The 20226-nt window shown below is 42.0% G+C and overlaps 1 protein-coding gene across 1 annotated transcript in view; it reads left to right on the top strand.

Annotated features, from left to right (window-relative positions):
- Window positions 1–11601: 11601 nt before the first annotated feature.
- Window positions 11602–20226, top strand: part of gabbr2 (gamma-aminobutyric acid (GABA) B receptor, 2) — a 173944-nt gene continuing 165319 nt past the window's right edge. Inside the window, exon 1 of the mRNA XM_061059533.1 lies at window positions 11602–12615. Within this exon, the coding sequence (XP_060915516.1) occupies window positions 12304–12615 (312 nt within the window). The 5' untranslated portion in view covers window positions 11602–12303. The remainder of the gene's footprint in view (window positions 12616–20226) is intronic.

The following is a 20226-nucleotide window of genomic DNA, read 5'->3' on the forward strand; positions in this document are numbered from 1 at the left end:
TTTGCAGAGCCAGAGGTGGGCTTTGGGACTATGAAGCTGCTACCAGAAAGGAGTGGGTGAGTGAGTGGCAGGTGGCCTGGCCCTGGGGACTACTAATGAAGAGAGTCGGCCTGCCTGCTTATCGATCCAGCCACATCAGCTGATCTGAGTCCTGGCTGACTGGCAGACTGGGGGGGGGGGGGGGGGACGCTTAATAGGCACTTCACCAGCAAGGACCAAGCCACAACCAAATACGTTTAAGATATTTAATAATAGAGCATATGAATGTGCGACAGAAGAAAATATGCTAAGGTAATGATTATGATGGAGAGGGATGTTGTTGGTTGGCTGGTCTGGAAGGTTGGACTGACTGCAGGCAGAGGGAGACTCAGGATGGGGGTTCCGTCTCAAGCGTAATTCTGCCCGAGCTGATCACGGCCCAGACTGTGCCTAGAATTAGAAAAAAGAGATGGATGAGGAAGGAGGTTGATTGGATGAGAGGGAGGGAAGGAGATCGATTGGATGAGAGGGAGGGAAGGAGGTTGGTTGGATGAGGGGGAGGGAAGGAGGTTGGTTGGATGAGAGGGAGGGAAGGAGGTTGGTTGGATGAGGGGGAGGGAAGGAGGTTGGTTGGATGAGGGGGAGGAAAGGAGGTTGGTTGGATGAGGGGGAGGAAAGGAGGTTGGTTGGATGAGGGGGAGGAAAGGAGGTTGGTTGGATGAGGGGGAGGGAAGGAGGTTGGTTGGATGAGGGGGAGGGAAGGAGGTTGGTTGGATGAGGGGGAGGGAAGGAGGTTGGTTGGATGAGGGGGAGGAAGGAGGTTGGTTGGATGAGGGGGAGGAAGGAGGTTGGTTGGATGAGGGGGAGGAAAGGAGGTTGGTTGGATGAGGGGGAGGAAAGGAGGTTGGTTGGATGAGGGGGAGGAAAGGAGGTTGGTTGGATGAGGGGGAGGGAAGGAGGTTGGTTGGATGAGGGGGAGGAAAGGAGGTTGGTTGGATGAGGGGGAGGAAAGGAGGTTGGTTGGATGAGGGGGAGGGAAGGAGGTTGGTTGGATGAGGGGGAGGGAAGGAGGTTGGTTGGATGAGGGGGAGGGAAGGAGGTTGGTTGGATGAGGGGGAGGGAAGGAGGTTGGTTGGATGAGGGGGAGGAAGGAGGTTGGTTGGATGAGGGGGAGGAAGGAGGTTGGTTGGATGAGGGGGAGGAAAGGAGGTTGGTTGGATGAGGGGGAGGGAAGGAGGTTGGTTGGATGAGGGGGAGGGAAGGAGGTTGGTTGGATGAGGGGGAGGAAGGAGGTTGGTTGGATGAGGGGGAGGAAGGAGGTTGGTTGGATGAGGGGGAGGAAAGGAGGTTGGTTGGATGAGGGGGAGGGAAGGAGGTTGGTTGTATGAGGGGGAGGGAAGGAGGTTGGTTGGATGAGGGGGAGGAAGGAGGTTGGTTGGATGAGGGGGAGGGAAGGAGGTTGGTTGGATGAGGGGGAGGGAAGGAGGTTGGTTGGATGAGGGGGAGGAAAGGAGGTTGGTTGGATGAGAGGGAGGGAAGGAGGTTGGTTGGATGAGAGGGAGGGAAGGAGGTTGGTTGGATGAGGGGGAGGAAAGGAGGTTGGTTGGATGAGGGGGAGGGAAGGAGGTTGGTTGTATGAGGGGGAGGGAAGGAGGTTGGTTGGATGAGGGGGAGGAAGGAGGTTGGTTGGATGAGGGGGAGGGAAGGAGGTTGGTTGGATGAGGGGGAGGAAGGAGGTTGGTTGGATGAGGGGGAGGGAAGGAGGTTGGTTGGATGAGGGGGAGGAAAGGAGGTTGGTTGGATGAAAGGGTGGGTCGTCGAAGAACTGAGACAAACGGTGTGGAGTGGGATGGCTCAGTATAAGTAGTCTTGTCAGGTGATTGGAGGTGTGGCTTGGGCATAGTCCTGCTGCCGAACCTAAGTTAATATACATTAACTCCAACTTGGGCAACACAAACACAGGATGAAAAACTTTGACTCAACAGTTAGTGTATAGAGTGTAACATAGAAGTTGTAAAACTTGTTTGAAAAAAGTCTAGTATAATTTGAATACTTGTATTAAAGTAGGAGTGAATAAATACAGGCCCTGAGAGATGGTGTAATATGATCCCTAGGCTAAACTATGCAAAACTAGCTAAACCTAATATTGTATTTGGGACACCATTACACTGAAATAAATACAACATTTTACATATACTGATAAATATTCAGTGATTTACAAAGGGGTAGTTTGGAAAGTAAAATGTTACACAAAAAACCAACCATTTTTGGTGAAATTGTAATGTTCTGAAGTAAAGAACAGACACATTGATACTTGACTTAAGTACTCCAATAAAGCATTTGTATGGGAATGTTTATTTTTTTGAGAGTTGAAAAGCTTGTTAGTTGTTTAATGTGGTGGCAGAGAGTACTTTGAAGCACACAGTTCAGTATGTGTGTGCATGAGTGGGTGAATAAAACATCTAGGTATGAGTCAACGTCTTTAATATGGAACCTCTTTCTTCTCTTTTGATGGAGCACAGGCAAAGCAGAGGCTGAAGAAACAACAGCTGTCTGCCTGTCACACATTAACTCAGCATTTCTAAGCCACTGTCCAGTATAACTTACTTTCTAATACACACACACACTCACACACACACACACACACACACACACACACACACACACACACACACACACACACACACACACACACACACACACACACACACACACACACAAACACAAACACACACGCACCTCTGCCACCACAGATGCTCCTTCCAGCTCATTATTTTGGGGACTGCCAGCTTGTGGTCTGTTGTGTGTTGGGTAATGCATCTTAAGCCTGACTATCAAATATGAATAAAGCACTGACTGCCTCATTCATCTTTCATGGCTTTCATTTGTTAAGCCTTTTGCCTGCAAAAATATTAAGCATGTTCACTTACTACTGTGTATTATATGCTCGAGCAGCAGCAGCAGTAGTAGGTCTATTAGAGAACTGAACATTGCTTTCTAGTTTGTGTGAATGTTATTGTTCAGGGGGGATTTGGTTAAAATATTATCAAGAATGCGGCTTTGTGATCCTAATTGATATTAAAAATTTTCATTTTATGGTTTGTGTGACTTCATGATTGAGTTTGCTTAATATACAACAGAACACGCCTGTGTGGTCGTGTAATTTGCTTTCTATTTATCTCTGTCTGCGCTTGCCTTTTTCGGTTAACATCAACATTGTGTGCATGAGTGTGTGTTAGCATGTAAGTTTTTTTTGTGCAAATCAATGCATATATGTTCATCTTCCATGCCTAAATGAGAGGGAATATACTTTCTTCATAAATTCTATACTTTGCATGAACAGATTTGCATGAACAGTAATAGATCCTCTTTTATAAGGATAAATATAAGGATATTAGATATATATTTGTGTGATGTGTTACATGCAAGTTCTGATCTTCTCCATTAAAATTGGATTTAAAGTTGTTGACTTAAGGAGAATCCATATACGATTTGATCCAGGTAAAAAAACATTTTGTGTTTGCTACTGAAGAAAAAAAAGCTGAGGTTACAATAAAAACTGAAACGTTTCCCTGAAAAGCCTCCCTTTCACTGTCTAGGAACAGTTCCTCAGTTTGTCATAATGATAACCCAGAAATGAGGGCAGCTCTCTGAGGCCTTGCTTTGGGTGAAAGCTGTGCCTGTTCAGATCACAGACACTGTACTGGATTTGACAAAAAGCACAAGCAAGAATCAACTGCAACTGAGCTGGATTTCTGCACAAGTGCCCATGGACTTGACACTGCACTCCACAGTTCAAATTGCTGAGCCAATAGTATGTCAGCAATCCAGCAGCAATCAGTGATCAATACACATGTTAGAGCTCAGAAAAGCTTAGCATCTCCTGTTTCCATTAGAAGAGAAAAAGAAACGACTAACAAATGAAGCCATCTTTGTCCCGAAGAGCCAAATCAACTAACACAGACATCATCTAACTGCTTTGAACGTCTTAAGGGTGTCGTCTCTTTGTCTTAGTAGATGGAAAGGCATTATGTATAATTAATGCTGGTGGGGAGAGTCGTTGTGGGAGGTCTTGGAAAACCGCTGTCCCCTCCTTCCATTTCTAAAAACGTGCACTGCGGCTGGCCATGTGCACATACATCAACGTCTATCATTAACTTTGACCAGGAGATTCTTTATTCTTCATCTCTTTCTTATTTCCCCTCAATTCCTCATTTGAACCCTCAGACTTTCTCTCGATTTTCCTTTCACTCTCCTGTAAGTATCTGTATTATCGCTTTGAGTGACAGTTTGTACAGGATTCTGTACGAGGAAGAACAGTGACGCATGTGATGAGGGCAGACTCGAGCTGAGTGTGTGTGCATGGGCCTGTGACCATGTTTGTCTGTCTAAGTCAGTATACTGGTGCTTGCCTTTGTGTGTATATATCTCGCCATACCCACTAATTAGACTGACAGTTTTTATTAATAGTTTGGGGCTAATGTGAAATAGCGTGACTAGCTTCTCCACTAGCTCGTTTACCATGCTCTCCCACCACCCCAGGCCTTATTATTAAGCCGGCGATCTGACATCAGAGCACTAAAACTGAGACGACACATTGACATGTTGTTACTTTGGACTGTACCTCCTTAAAGCCGAGGTTACACTGCATACCACAGACTCAGTCTATTATGTAGGCCTATGTTTTCCTCTTAGCATGACTAAAAACATAATCTCAAACTCCATTCTCCTTAATTTACAAGGTTTGAGAGACCTGCTTCTTCATAAAATAAAGATAATCTGGTGTATTATGGTTCCACATGTCAGGAGTGATTAATCAATCTCAGAAAAGTAAGACAACAGCAGATGGTGATTTGTTTTGAATTTGTGTTATGAAGTAGATTTCTTTGGTTTTTATAGTAGGCAGGGTCAATATACATTGAGTATGAGTCAGAGACAGCTCCTTCTGGTACATGAGAAAAATTAGCATGCATGGATCAAAAGGGTGCTAGTTTGTGGATCTATTTTCAGACTATTCCTTGTCAGAGAGGATATACATTCCCCTTTTATCTCTATGTATCACACAAGAATCTAAATATTTACTCAATCCAAAACAATTTTTAATCATTATTCTGCAAAAATAATTTCTTCAGGGGTATACCAATTTATCTTAATATGTGGCTGTATTAGTCTGACATTCACAGGCTGAACTCTTCCCTTTTTCCACCTTGTTATATTCAACCTGCAGGCGTGTACAACTGCCTTTAAAACAAGCCCTGCTCTCGAGCAGCTCTGCTGTACATGACGTTAGAAACATTCATTGTAAGTGTGATTATGTAAGACATAGTTCTTGCTGTTACAAAGACTTGACAGTAATCAAAATAGTGTCCTCCCACTGCACAGCCATAGCCGAAGCTCCTTTGAAGGCAGTGGCCTACTTTACGCAGTCTCCTCCACTATTCCTGATTTAATTTCAGAATGGAATAAGAAAGGCTACAATAACCCGTTCTGACCAGGACAAATGTAGCATGCCCATTCAAAATTATCTCTCCTGGGTGCACAGCAGAGGAGCTCCTTTAAATCAGAAACATGAGCAGTTTATGCTCATTCTGACATAACACTCGGCCTGGAGTACACCCTGCTGTAATGCTGTCTGTCCATCAGCAAAATAGCCAACGTTTGTCCCAGTCATTTTTTGCATTTGACTATTTTGCAATGTTAATTACATTCAAGTAACGCAGCTATGTAGCATCTGTTTTTCCTGGAGATAAATAGCAGCACACTCTGAGGACTCTAGGTCATGGACAACACAACACTGGTTTGAATACATTTCCAAATTCCTAAAAATCCCTGTTATCTAGCTCCAATGTAAAATTAAAAAATATTTGTAGCATAACAAAGATGTTACTCTCATTCTTAAACATGACATTCCTGAAAAAAGGCTAGAGCCCTCTTTCTTTGAGGGGTCTTAAAAAATATCAACTTCTGTCTTAATATTCTGAATATAAGTCAAAATATTAAATAAGGGGGCAAAAAAACAAACAGCAAAATTAACCTGATTAAATTAAACGACCTGTAAGTTTTCTTTGAAGTTTCTCTCAGATAGCTAAACACCAGCTTAAAGTGCAAACAGCTGCAAGAGGCAGCAACGAACACCAAAGTATAAGACTGCTAACATGTTTTACAATGTTTTACAAGACTGTCTAACAAGTAATATGTTTCAACATGAAGTTAATGGCTGATTCAATCTCACCAAGGTAGTCTCAACTGTGAAAAAATGCGTAATTTAGTTTACATTTGCGACAAAAGTAGAGAAGCAAAAACAGCGAGAAAGTGATTTGTATCTCATTGAAACTTATATTTGTTTTTGAAAACTATTAGCCTGCTTTTGTAAAACATTGACCTTATTGGTCATTTTTAAAAGTGTTATATAAACATGTTTGTTTCCGGTATAGTGCCATGTACTACTGAAGAAGCTGACAGAAGCCATCATCAACCCACACAGGTGTTTTCACTTAATTTAATCAGAAAGCTTTACTAGACCTTGTTGACATGTACAGGCCATTTCATGTGTAAGTCTCATTACTCCACTCACTCCCTGCTTTTATTAATGGTTGTTAACTCATACTGGTTTCTTTCTTTTACTGGTTTGCTTATTTTACAACAACCATGTGGCTACCCTGAGTGGTTAACCTACAACTCTCAAAAGTTTAATAAAAAAGACCAGTTGAAATGTGTGTACTTTGACACAAAAACACACTTTATTGGGTCATATTTAACATTTTGTGACATCCCTTGTCCCACTCTTTGTGTTAGCTGGGTTTTTATTTATCCCAACATCATCCTGAGCCTGTAAGAGGGCAGCGTTTTGTTGTTTTCCATTTACATCTTTTGAAAAATCAATTTGATGCGTTCCTCTTTTTTTTATGAAGCCAGTAAATGGTGAAGTAATGTTGATATGAGGCACTTTCCCCTTTACTCTACATGTGCATTACATGTGCTTCAACATTTATGTCACTAAAGTGAACAAAATAAATATAGTCAGAAATGTACTCTAAGGTATCCCCAACAAAGGCTATCTGAGTTATCCATCTCCCTTATCACAAAAGGGAAATTTCCCAGTTGACAGTCTGCAGTTTTCCATGTTTTTCAAGCTCATAAAAAATTCAATCTCTGATGCCATGCATGGAACACGCCCTATTGAAAAATCACTCCTCTACTTGTTGGTATGCATGGGATTTGCAGGACTGTGACTCCAGATTCTGAAACCAATTATTCAAGTAGCTGCCACTGTAACTCGCAGGGCAAGCGTGTCGAGAACAAGGGGAAGAAGCATCTCAGAGATGCATAATAAAATGTTCCCTGCTGTATCGTAGAGTCACTTATATGCACCATTTTAAGTGAGATAGAGTCCAGTGTCCTTGAATTGGAGTTTTGAGATCAATCATGTGTGAGATAACTGAACTAAAGATATTGCATGGGGATAAATGAAATCTGTTCTTGCTTTTACCTTCAGTGTATGTCTTATTGTTGAGATTGCAGCTATGATTTTCAAACTGTAGTTTTTTGTGTTCAAATCAAACTTAGCCTTAGTGACAGATATAGGGATAGATATACCAAACTTAACACAATGACCCATCACAGGTAAATCGTGAATAAGTAACAGGATGTATGGATAAAAAGGCAAACGTTTCCATGTGTCTTAGCCAGTCAATTTCAATCAACACAGCAGTATTTTGATCATGTGTAGTTATTAAAATAACTGCAAGAGAACAAGTTTCCATGAAAGCGACCTGAAGTTGATTAATTGTCATATGGTGTTTAGGCATTGTCTCATTTTGGAAATTCCTCACGGTAGCACAAACATCTGAGCTATGAAATATGAAAGCATTGGAAAGATAATTTTTCATTCATTCGATTCTGAATACCTGGCATTTGAAATTCATAGAGCATCTTATGGCGTTTTGTCAGAGTTTAGGTGAGGGATCTCCTCAGGCAACCCCATTAATCTGTATTAAGCAGGGACATGTCAGCTGCTCTGTGTGTGTGAGTGTGTGCGTGTGCAAGCACGTGTGCACTTGTGTGGATTGGATGATAAATCTGTGAGTCATTTCAGCATTGAGTTTCAGGTGATCAGAAGATACAATTCTGAATTCCTTGTCATATGTTGGTTTGTTTCTAATTGATTTACAGGACCAACTGTATAAAAAATAACTCATTACACTACCTGAGAGGTTATGACCATGTTGTGTCGTCACTGAGCCTGGTACTGCATTCTGAGACTCCCCATAAAACCAGGTATCCTTAGGGCCAGTGCCTTACATACGATTTCTCACACTCTGTTGTGTGTCTGATAAGTTTTCTCATCAGCTTGTGTTTGACTGTCTTGTCACATTTTGGATAAACTAGCAAACACATTTTTGCCTGAACCACAAAATTTATCCAGAAAGAGAACTTGGTGTACTTGTAACTTCCATCAGTAGTGGCATTGTATTTTAAGAGTCAGAGAGCAACTAGACCCCCCCCCCCCCCTTCCGGTTTCAAATTACTTCTATCTTACTATTAATACATTTTGGGATTCACCTTAATAATTTTATACTTTAAAGTATATACAAATTCAAGTATGTGGGACAGTATTTGACTACTTATTGCAAAGATCTACTCTTCAGCCTAACCCACAGACCACAGTTATGTTTCCTATTGTGAAATGTCTCATTTAATGTTTAGGAACCAAATTACTTAATTCGATTTAGAAGAGATTACTGTTCGGGCTCAAATAACATGTTAACATGTTTTGGTTTTACAGGGGACACAGTGATCTTCAGGATGAGAAACAGCTTGACTGGGACTGTCATGGACTTCTTCAAAGCGTGTGCTGCTATTTCCTGAAAAATCACCCCCATGAATGCAGGTGCAGAACCATGAATCATTGTATCTTGTGTCATGATATAAGATTTGTTCTCTGATTGCTCAAGTACCAACATCTACATAATTTTATCAGTGTGTGCCCTTCATAGCACACAAGTTTGTTCCAATTAGTGATGATATATTGGCTTGACATCGCGGTTAGTAAGGATGGGCAGATTGCAGAGCCGTGATTGAAAACTTAATGAATGATTCATAAACTGAAATGAAATGGACATTTTCATTTGGGCGTCTGCAACAATGATTAGCTGGACACGCAGCATTTCTACATTCGTAAAAGACAAACTGCATCAATTTAGAGGCATTGCTTGATTCTACCTTGAAATGTCATGAAAGAGTTGTACAAAAACCTCATGTCAAAGCTTTTCAATACCAATAGAATAATAATTTCCTCTCCTTATGTACAAAATCATTTAATTTTCTGTTTGATGTTGTGTTGTCGCTCTTTATCTTGGTACTATCTGGGTGTTTGAGGAATTGAGCAGGGAGGCTTGTTGTCTTGTGTGAAACAAACAGATGGGACGACAAACCTGACCTACTTCTTCATGTGGACCATTCTGAATAGAAAGGACGATCTCTGAGAGAAGAGGGAAAATAGAGCTGTGTGATGAGTTAGTATTCCAGATGAATACAAAATTCATGAAAACAGCTACTTATTATTATAATTTTTTTTACATTTTTTTTTTTACATTTTTTTACATTTTGCTATTATACTCACTGCAATCACCTTACAGGATTCCGTGTCTAGTTTCTTCAGCCACTATTTTTTTCTTGAAAAACAAGACCCTGTCATGTAGTGATGTTGTGAGAGAATATGTCTGATTTGAGAGAATAATTGAAATATGAATATATGAAAATGTGTTTGCCAGAGATAGAGAAAGATCTAGATTATAATCCTTGAGTGCTGTTCCGAGATCCCTTGTGATGTATGCATGAAGTTTCTTTGCCTTGTGATAAATTACCTGTTTTTTTCAGCTCTGCTTTGTCAGCCATGATAGTTTTGTGCCTAAAGCCCTAATGGAAAAAAGGAAAAAAGTGCGAGGCATGAAAAAATCATATTCTAATTACGAGTATTTGCTAAATTAAGGTTATTACATGATAACCAATTTCAGTACAATAATCTAAAATATGAAATGCTTCTTGAAAGTTTATTTCAATAATCCTGCATATGATGACAAATCGTCTTACAGTTGCCAAACAACAAGAAATGTATCCAAAGCTGTTGCGTCATATAGGTTCATGTCCATGGTTAGGGGGATACTGAGGGATGTAGCAACAGCTTACACATGTAAACAGTGATCATGAAAAGGGGTCTTCTCACGTGACACTCCTATTTGTAGAGGTTTGACTCTGAGTAAGATGCAAGCTGTGACAAAATGTTAGTCCTTTGCACCTTAATAGATGCCAATAGATGCATTCTCTTAGAGACCTCCATTTGTGGAAGGGCTAAAGCGCAAGAGATTCATTCTACTTTACTACTTTTTGTGCTTTTATTCAGGCATCTTTTAAAGGAACCCCTGGATGCTGTGTGTCATTTTTCTTCTTCTTGAATAGGTCAGACTGTATGTGTGGCTCCGGTTGAAATACAGGTGCAGCTGATAACTTGAAAAGTGTTTATTATTTCCCACATGCAGTGAGCTGTTACCCCCTGGCTGAATATTCTGTTTATATCCACAGCCTGTTAAACAATATCATGAACTGTGTTTCAAACTATTGCATTGTTTGCATTTTTTGGACCTGGGGGCTTGCAGGAGAAGGTAATACCTTGCAAAGACATAATGTGTTCCCTTGCCCTGAGGAAGTACAGGTAATAGGCTAATACACATATGTCAATGGGAGTTCAAGGAGCTGCTGTCTTGTTCATTTCAGCACCATGGACAGCACTGAAGCTTCACAGAATGGATGGTTCACTGCCCATGGTGCTGAAATTCAAATGGACTTAAAGCAGATACTCTGGTCTTTTTCAAGTCATTTATTATATTAGAATGTAGTAGATTAAACTTATATTCATTATGGCCACTGGTATACTTCCTCTAAAAGATTCAAGTTTATTTTCACAAGTTCACTTTGAACGTGAAATGAACTTTTCCTGTGAAATCGATTAAACAGAAAAACCATACAATATCTGAAAATAGGCACGTTATTTACTTTTCTGAGAGCCTCTGCTTGTTTCCGGCCTTCTTTGGTTTGACCTGCACCTTTTACTTTTCAGTCTTATTGTTGTCCAACGATTTGGTATAATTGTCTTTGTTACATCCATCTTATTAAAAAAATATTGAGTGGAATTTGACTAAACAGGAAGCTGTGTCTTATCATGCTATGGGACGCTTCAGCAGACAGGGGAAACAGGTAAAGAGGGATCAAAGCTCAGCTACCTGTGGGAACAATCTCTCCATCCCTAGGTAACGCATTTATAATGAGTCACTTAAACTAAAGCAACAAGAAGTGTTTTTGATGCTGCTTTATTAACAGAACTGTACATCTGCATGGCAAGTATATTTTAAATAGCCTGCATGCATGTCTGAACCGCCGTCTGCTTCCCATAAGATGAAAGCCCAGTAAATCACTCCTGGCTGTCAAGCCGCTGATGTGTCTGCCCTGCATAAAGCCTCTGCAGCCTTTCCACCAGGCTGTTGTATCCCTCCTCTCCTCCTCACTTACCTCCTCCCCTCCCCTCCCTCGTTTCCTCTCCTCCTCCACATTCAGTGCTCCCTCTTGCGCGCGCGGCAAGCAGCAGCAAGGCTCGGGCGCTTCTCTGACGCACCATCAGAGATGAGCATCCCGGTCCCACAGGCTGTCAGGGCAGACTCTCTCGACATCTCCCCCCCGGACCTCTGCGGTCAAGATTTCAACATCGGCTCCATTTGTTTGTAGTCTGTTTTCGCGTTGTAGTCTGTCACATTGAGCTCTGCGTTTGGCTGGGATGCCAAACAGTTGCCATCGTCAGGGAATTTACTTCGGAGGTGATTTCTGTATCCGCAACAACTGTCATCGAGAAAGTGACACATTCCTGTCTACATATGCGAGAGACTTCTTGCTTTCGGGACATCCTTCAGGACATTCCCGCGCTTTAAGATAAGTGGTTCAAATTAAAGGTGGAAACGGGGGCTGAATAAGAGGGCTGTTTTGACAGGAGATCGTTTGGATGACGGACACCGAGACGCAGTAGCGCGGATCTGCGCCCTTGGAATATTCTTACAGTGCCTGTCATTCAGTAGAAATATTTTTCTGATTTTGCAGTGACAATACATACGACGAGTTTGGCCACTGCAGGGCTGCTGCGGCGTTCCTGTCTGTTCTGCTTTGAAATACGGTTTCCTTGACGGACGGGCGTCAGAGCATCCCGGACAAGCCCGATTTTGCGATGCTCAAACAGTGAGGGGCACGCTGGGATCTCGTTTGGTCACCCTGCGCGGTCGCATGGCTTCAGCCCGGAGGGACTGCAGCGGCTGGGAGATGTTCCTCCCGAGATGCCTGCTGCTCTCTGTTTTGCTGTTTCACCCTACTCTGGCCAAGGTGTGCAACGATCGTACCAAACACGGACAGGACAACAGCTGGTTCGCCAGGGACGGGGAAAACTTGCCAATCATGGTTCTAATGCCCATGAACGAGTCGGCCTTGATGAGCAGTATTAGCCAGGGGATCGAACCGGCGGTGCAGCTCGCCATCCAGCACATACGGGAGTCCAGGAAGTACTCGTTCTCTCTCATCACCAAAATCTACGACACCGAGGTAAACATCCTGGCTAAATCCCTCCACTAAGCTGCCGCTGGTTGGCTCAGGCGTGTTAAAACTGTTGTATGTGCCGTGTGTATGTGTGTGCCCGTTCGCGCGTATCTGTTTATGGCGCGCGCTTTGCCCCGCAGCGCTTCACACATTGTGCGTCCAAGGGGAAACGCTGGGCTTTGTAATGTTTGGTATGTGTGCAGCCCCGTTGTTGCGCAAAAGCCAGCTGCTTTCACTTTTTACTATATGACATCGCGGCGCTATTTCCCATGTAACTCCCTGTCGCAGCTGTCGCCTGTCGTTGGTGTTGAATTTAAATGTAACCTGGCATCGTAAAGCACTGCATCACCCGGGCACTCCAAAGACACACTCTCGTGCTTTCCCTACATTGGGCGTTTTAATGGTTTCCGCAATCTCAAGGCTGTTTGATGATGTAACTGTCATGCATTGCTGTCATTCTGCTGGCTTTTAAACACACGATACATTCAGTCTTTTTGTTATCGTCACTTGCTAAGATATGTGTGTATGACTTTAGCTTTCACTATGAAGATTTTTAGTCACGATTTAGTGACTTTCACAGATTAAAGGGCCTCCTCTCATAGTGCCTGAAGATGGCAGTAATTGGATGCATGATTTCTTGTTACTCCTTGCACCATTGAAGAGGGTATGTGGCCCACATAATCAAGCACCCAAATCATATATTTTTATTATAAATAAATGATAGATTATCATTGATAACATTACCAAAAAATATTAACAACTCCTGCAAAAGTTTAATGAAGTTTAGTCAACTCCTGAATCTGCAAACTTTGGAAATACAAGTATGTTCTCTGTGAGATGATTTCAATGTCCACCTTATTGGCCCTTAGGCTTAGTTTTTTGTCCTGTAAAGACACAATTCAGTAGAGGAGTTTAAAGCTGCAGTGTCAAACAGTTGCCATACCAACATGAAAGGATGTTGGTAGTGTGACAGATCTGTTTTAACACCTTAACAAGACAATTCGTTGCTTAGTATTTCATTGCCTTGTTAAGTGAATAATTAGTAACTGTTATAAGATTGCTGCCTGGGATAGCAGTAATTCTTTTGGTCTCCTGTCTGGCACCTTTTCAGTACACTGTATATTCACAGGTGTGTGTGTGTGTGTGTGAAAGAGCACACACACATCTCTGTTGACAGAGGTAAGCTCTCACAGGCAGCATGCGCTCAGACCACGGGATTAATATGCTCTTATGAGAGTTATGATTTTTCCACATCTACTCCCTGGGAGCGAAAGATGAGCTGGAAGCGAGAGGTCAGTGGGCCAGCCTGACGTGTGCTCACTGGGAATGTCTGATAGTGATGCCAGCTTTCTAATACTGGCAATCAATGGGAACTCATGAGGACAGTGTTATGTGACAACACTGTGGTCAAAGGCTAAACTCTATCACTCTGTGACACTGCCATTCTTTGGATATTTGACGTTTGTTTAGTTAACAGGCCAGCTGAAAAATCCGAGCTCTGTTCATGCTTTGAATATGGCAAAATAAAAATACTCCATGGCCTCAGGAAAACCCTTGATATTGCCTCTCAATTAGCAAAATATTGCTTTCTTTCAGTGCACATATGCATGCTAAACTTTATTTTGAACACTGTTTTTTATCATTCTTTTGTGGCCGACCCTATAGACATTTGTAACTGTAGTAGATGATTGGGTAGGCTGTTGCCCAGTGATAGCCCTTCAGCATTGGCTTTATCAGAAAAAGTGCCTTGCCAACAGCTTGGAGTTTATTTACAAGCTATTGAAAATCATTCGGCATAGCCTGGCATGGTTAAAGTCAACAAGACACCAAAGGGAGTGCGTTGAAGCACAAATGACTTTATATAACTGCAACAAAATATTGTTGTATTTTATATTATCTGTGAATAACATAGAAACATGATGATGAAACTTGTATTGTTTGTTTATGAAGAGGGCTGAGGTGCTCTGAGTGTCTCAACACTTACAGGTGGGGGAGACCCCTGCTCAGGGTTATTGCTGTTGTGTTGACTGAATTGCTGTTAAAGCCTCTGACATGTTTATAGATCCAATAATGCAAAGTTAGTGACGGCTGTTTTGTTAACAGTTAATTTTACTTGTGTTCATATATGTTTATTGACCTATAACATTTTACTTTCACATGAATAAAAGTCCAGAAACACACACACACACACACACACCCGGACACAGCTTCCTCACATACCACATGCTTATGTCAGAAAACAATACACGCATCAGTGCATTTGCTGCAGCAGATAGCAGCAGGCCAAGTGTGTGCCTCTGTATGGTGTTTGTACTCGTGTGTGTGTATGTGTGTGTGCTGGGATTTATCCTGGCAGATGTAAGTAATCAGTCCCTGAGCAGAGGCTCTTTATCCTTTTATCCTCTGTCAATGGAGCCAGGGGTTGACAGGGCAGACCCGGTCCATCCCCTGGTGGTAGGGAGCTAGGTGGTGCTGCTGATGAAGGTAGTGGTGTTTTACTGGGGGAGGGGGGCTGTCCCATGGTGAAAGGTCCAAGAAAAGAGGCCTGGTTGCAAGAGTGAAGTGGCTTGTTGTTGGAGGATTGAAGAAGCAGTAATTGAAAGAAAGCAGGTGACCTGATGTGCAATTCCTGGAGATGAGATATTTTAAGGTGTGAAATATGTGATCAATGCAGACTGGGACAATGGAAATTAGATTTGTTTTCTTTAAAACCAAAGCATTGCAGGTAGAAAAGAAGCTGGGTGGATTATATCAACTGGGAGGCTTAGTGCTGGAGCTGGAGTTGGGCCTCCACCACAGCTCCGGATGTGTGAGTGTGGGTCTTAGTGTAACCGAGCACTGATACTGTAACTCATGCAGGCTTAGCTGATCAAAGCTTTGGAGAGGACAGGAGGCACTGGAAGAGGATGGAAGGGAGTCTTTGGGCCATGTGAGCGTTCTAGGCTAAGCTACGCTAGTTCACCGGCTTAAAGGATGTGTGACAGGCCCTCGAGAGGAGCCACCTAGTGCTGGATCACTTTTGGTAACCTTCTGAATCTTAAAGATGTTTCCCCCCTGTACAGTTGTATTAATTAAAAGTTGAAAAGGTTTACCAGGGTATCAGTGGATTGGATTTGTAAGCACTCCTCGTTCCATAAACAGCTGATTGATGTAGGCACTATGGTACAGGACAGTTTGAGATACATATGTGAAGCACAAGTGAGAATAAGAGTCAGTCTGAAAATATAACAGAATCATGAAATGAATGAAAACACAAATCCACAAAGGCCAAACTAAAAATAAATGTAAGTACTGTTGTCACATAATTTGCAATGCAACTGCTGTCCTAACTAACAAATTTACAGGGGGACATCAGATTTGTTGTTGTGGTCATTGGTACTGCCGATGGTCGTCCTTTGTGTATGAGTTGCTACACCTTTAAGTTAGCTGGAGTACAAGCTGAAGCTTATACCATTTGTAACTCAATAAGATCATTTTCAGTTGCTCAAAATATATGTATATTTTATAAAAGATATATTTTGGGGCCTTTGTGCCTTTATTAGAGAGATAGGACAGTGGACTGTAGCCTCCGTACATGGGTCCCACACACTAACCACTAGGCTACCGGTGCCCCCAAAATATGTTTGGCAAGAGGTCTCATGGAAACTTGAAATTTGATATTGATCATTTAAATCTTCTTTTTTGTTTTCAATTAAATAGTAAAAACAACAGACTGCACTTCTTGGATTACATCTTAAATGTAATTCATGCACTTTTAGAGAGTGTGCTTCCTTGCTATCATATTTCCTCCGTAGTCAGAGGATAGTGAACACATGTATTTTTAAAGGCAAATCAATACCTTCACAAAGACACTGAGTCTGCACTGCACCACATACAGTATGCAGATGGGTATTTATAACATTCGACTGTCCATCCATGCACTACTATGTGACTCCTGAGACTATGCTAACAATGAACTGTGTTCAGACATACGACGCACAGATATACACTGCTTCCCCTGCTCTCACAGAGGACTAGATGCAACATGTCACATTTGTGTACGTGTTGCCAGGCATGAAACCCCCATACTTACACTCATTCACAGGAGGGAGAGCATCCCTCCGAGCGTGTATAAGGCGTTCTGTCATTTTGTCTGCAGAAGTTAGGATTGTGGTGGAAAGCATTACCATAATGGAGGTCAGAGTGCTGCTAAGCATAGGTCTTAAGTCCCACTGAGCTGTTGGTGTTTTTTGCTTTGAGGAGAATTTGTTGTGTCAAAATGTTTTTTGTTTATAGTGTGAGCCATTTATATATTTATTTAAAATAAGTATGCTTGAGTGATTTTTGACTGACCCTACTGATTCCCACACTCAAATTCACCTCTCAGCTTTTGTATTAAAGCATCTGACACAGGCCACACAAAAGCAGCCCCTTTGGACATCTTGTATGTCAGGGTCTCATATTGTACGCCACACTTTATCTAAATATCTGACATCCATGCAGCGCATGGGGCGGTGACCCAGGGGGGTTCCACAAAGATTGCCTGTCACTGTCCTTAAAGGGAGGGTGAATATTCAGGGCTAGTAGGGGAAAGTAGCCTGTGACAGCCTGGGTACTCTCCAGGCATACAGAAAATGCTGAGTGTGGCTGTATCCACTGACCCGACACAGATAGAGGGGATCAATGTGCACCAGCCCTTCTCATAGAACGAACAGCATCTCAGGGGAGAATCACAGAGAGAGCCAGGAGGGAAAGAGATGTGTATGGCTATGAGATGGAGATCCCGAAATAGAATTATATCATCTTCTGTGCAGGAAAAGGAAATGGCCAGCCTCTTAATTCTTATTGCATCCTAATGTAATGCCATTTGGGTTGTTTCCCTGAGGCTACATCGTTTAATGGCCATGTGAAGAAAGGCAATTACTGCATGCAATGAGGTATGCACATTAGATCAGTTAAAGGCCCCAAAGATTTTGTGCAGTTGTGTCAATGATCTGATTTTAAATGTTCATGAAATAATTGAAGTTTTTATTATGCAATTTAGATTACGTTTTTCACTGATAAACAGAAATTTAAAGGAACATTATATGAAGTTACTATATTCGAGAAATAATTGTTGACCTTTGTGTGAGTCAGGCTGCCATAGGCCTGCAGGGCTCAAGCAAGATAACTAGTAATGTAAACTTTCCCGATATGAGGCTGGTGTGTGCCCTGTAGCTGGTTTTATAACCGATACTGTGGCACACAAGCATAATCATTAGCATAATCATAATGATGTGTATTCATGCAAATATACTCATACCATAGACAGTAAATAATAGTGGATGAAGCCTGAGTGATGTCACCCATTGGTTACTGCAGGGGGCTTCCATTGGTGGTCGCCATGCTGGAAATGCTGTCTCAACCTAACACCAGGCTGAGAGCTGATAACGATAATGGTCTGATTAGTTATTGTCCTCATGGCACTGTACGAGAAGTGAATTTCTTTGTAACACATCCGTTTTTATTTCATGAACGATACATGTTTTCCATAGTTAGGCTTTTTTGAACGATGTGGGTATGTGACTTCTGGGTCACTTGGAGCCAGCCTTACTCCAGGATCTTCAGTTTTATGCACTTCCGCATTGGCTTTGTTTTTCAACACCAGATGTTGCCGCTTGGCTCATGTACGTGCTGCAAGTTTCATGCACAAAACCCCTGTACACACATACCGGTTTCCTCCCTTTATAAATACACATACACACACGCCGGCTTTTCGGCTGTGGCTCTGTTGTCTCTCAGTCTGAAGGTCTGGGGATCGATCCCCAGCTCCAAAATGCCTTTAGGCAAGACACTGAATCGCCAGCAGCTTTTGAATGCTTGTGAATGAATGTAGTACTGGTGGGTGGTTGTATACTTTACATAACATTCTCTGCCATTCGCATGTGAATTCGGTGTGAATGGGTGAATGTGACATGTAGTGTAAAAGCGCTTTGAGTAGTCAGAAGACTAGAAAGTGCTATAGAAGTCAAAGTACATTTAACATTTCAGACATATATTAATGGCTGTTATTAATAGGCCGCCCTGCAGCATTGCCTGAGGTCAGGACAATGGTAAGCAGAGCTGTTTCTGTATAAAGCAATGTCATGTTTCTGTGTCTTCGTTTTATTGGAACATCAGTAAATTTATCTATGTAGTCAGGGAAAAATTTTTGATCAGTCACATGAAACAGTGAATCAATTTTTTTTTCTTTTCATTTGATTTACAGGGGACACCATTAATTATGTCAGTCTGGGACACCCATTGATAGCTTTGCAAGATGTGTAGCTCAAAACCCTCCTTATTTATCTCATACTGGTGTCATTAAAGTTCCCCATTTTAGCCTCTGCCTGAAACGGTTAATTTCAGCTGCTGTCCCTTAAAGGCAACCCTTCCCCATGTGCCTTCTTTCCACTGATTGGCCAGCTCTGTTTGCAGTCGCAGTGACATTTGAGTGGTCTTCTGGGTGGGTGTGTCCTCAAAAGAGCTGCCTGGGTGGGCTTGTCATGCCACTTTGCTCCATGCTTTGCTCTAATACGTTGGCATAACCTGATGTCAGGTTCTGGCTCGCGAAGACATCGTAACATTATTTGTATGTATTTAAGTATGGATCAGCATAATAGATCTCCTTTAATCTATTTTATTTGTAAAGGGGCCATGCACAATATTTAACACAAATTTTGCCATTTGATGCATTGTACCGTAGTTAACTTAGGGCTAGTTTACATCTGCAGTCCCATGGCAGGTTACAACTCAAGAATGCACTGTGACACCAACACTTCCCTACTAGGTTTGTTCAATCACTCTGATGTGCGACAGATTACAAAATGTTCTTCTTACCCATTTCATGTACACCAGGCCTTGAACAACCAAAGACTGGACCTCTTGACCATTCTTCCGTATTTTTTACATACATTGTTTGACTGATCTTTTTCTTTGGTCATACTACATCCTGATATCAATGCACTGTGTGTGGTAACAAGGCAATACTTTATAAGATATTGATATTCCGTTCACTGACATTCAATTGGTGAGATTAAGTGTGACTAAAACAAATACACATTTTGGCCTTTTCCCACCTTGCACCTTACATTTTCCTGGAGTAGATGAATCTAATGTACTGTATGTCGCTGATTTGATAAAGCATGAGAGAGTTTTTGGAGTTACCCCTGCAGGGCCCAATGGGCTGACCAAATCAAGGGCTTATCACATGAGAAAGCAACGGCTAAATTCAGTTTCAAAAGCACCTTAAGCAAGTCCTGTTGGTTGCTTGCAAAGCAGTCATAATGTGCGTTTCTGCATGAGCGTTGCTGCTGGAGGTTTTGGAGGGAGGGTAAATGGTCTGCACACTGGATGTGTGGGAGGAAGTATTAATGTGAATATCTCAGAGGCTGGTGAATGTAATTCATCAAGATGGACCCAATCACCCCAAGATAATATTGTTTAAAATCAGATGTTTTCACAGGAGCCTCCAGCTAAAATGTAACATAGCAGAATGCTGTTTATAAGTGCATCACTATCATAACTGCACATCTTTCTGCTCTCTGCCTGTCAATGTTTTTTTCTGCATTTGTTATCTGCCTTACTGCTACTGGCTGGACTGTAATTTATCCCTTTGTT

Source organism: Labrus mixtus, chromosome 16, assembly GCF_963584025.1.
Source record: "Labrus mixtus chromosome 16, fLabMix1.1, whole genome shotgun sequence".
Lineage (NCBI taxonomy): Eukaryota > Metazoa > Chordata > Actinopteri > Labriformes > Labridae > Labrus > Labrus mixtus.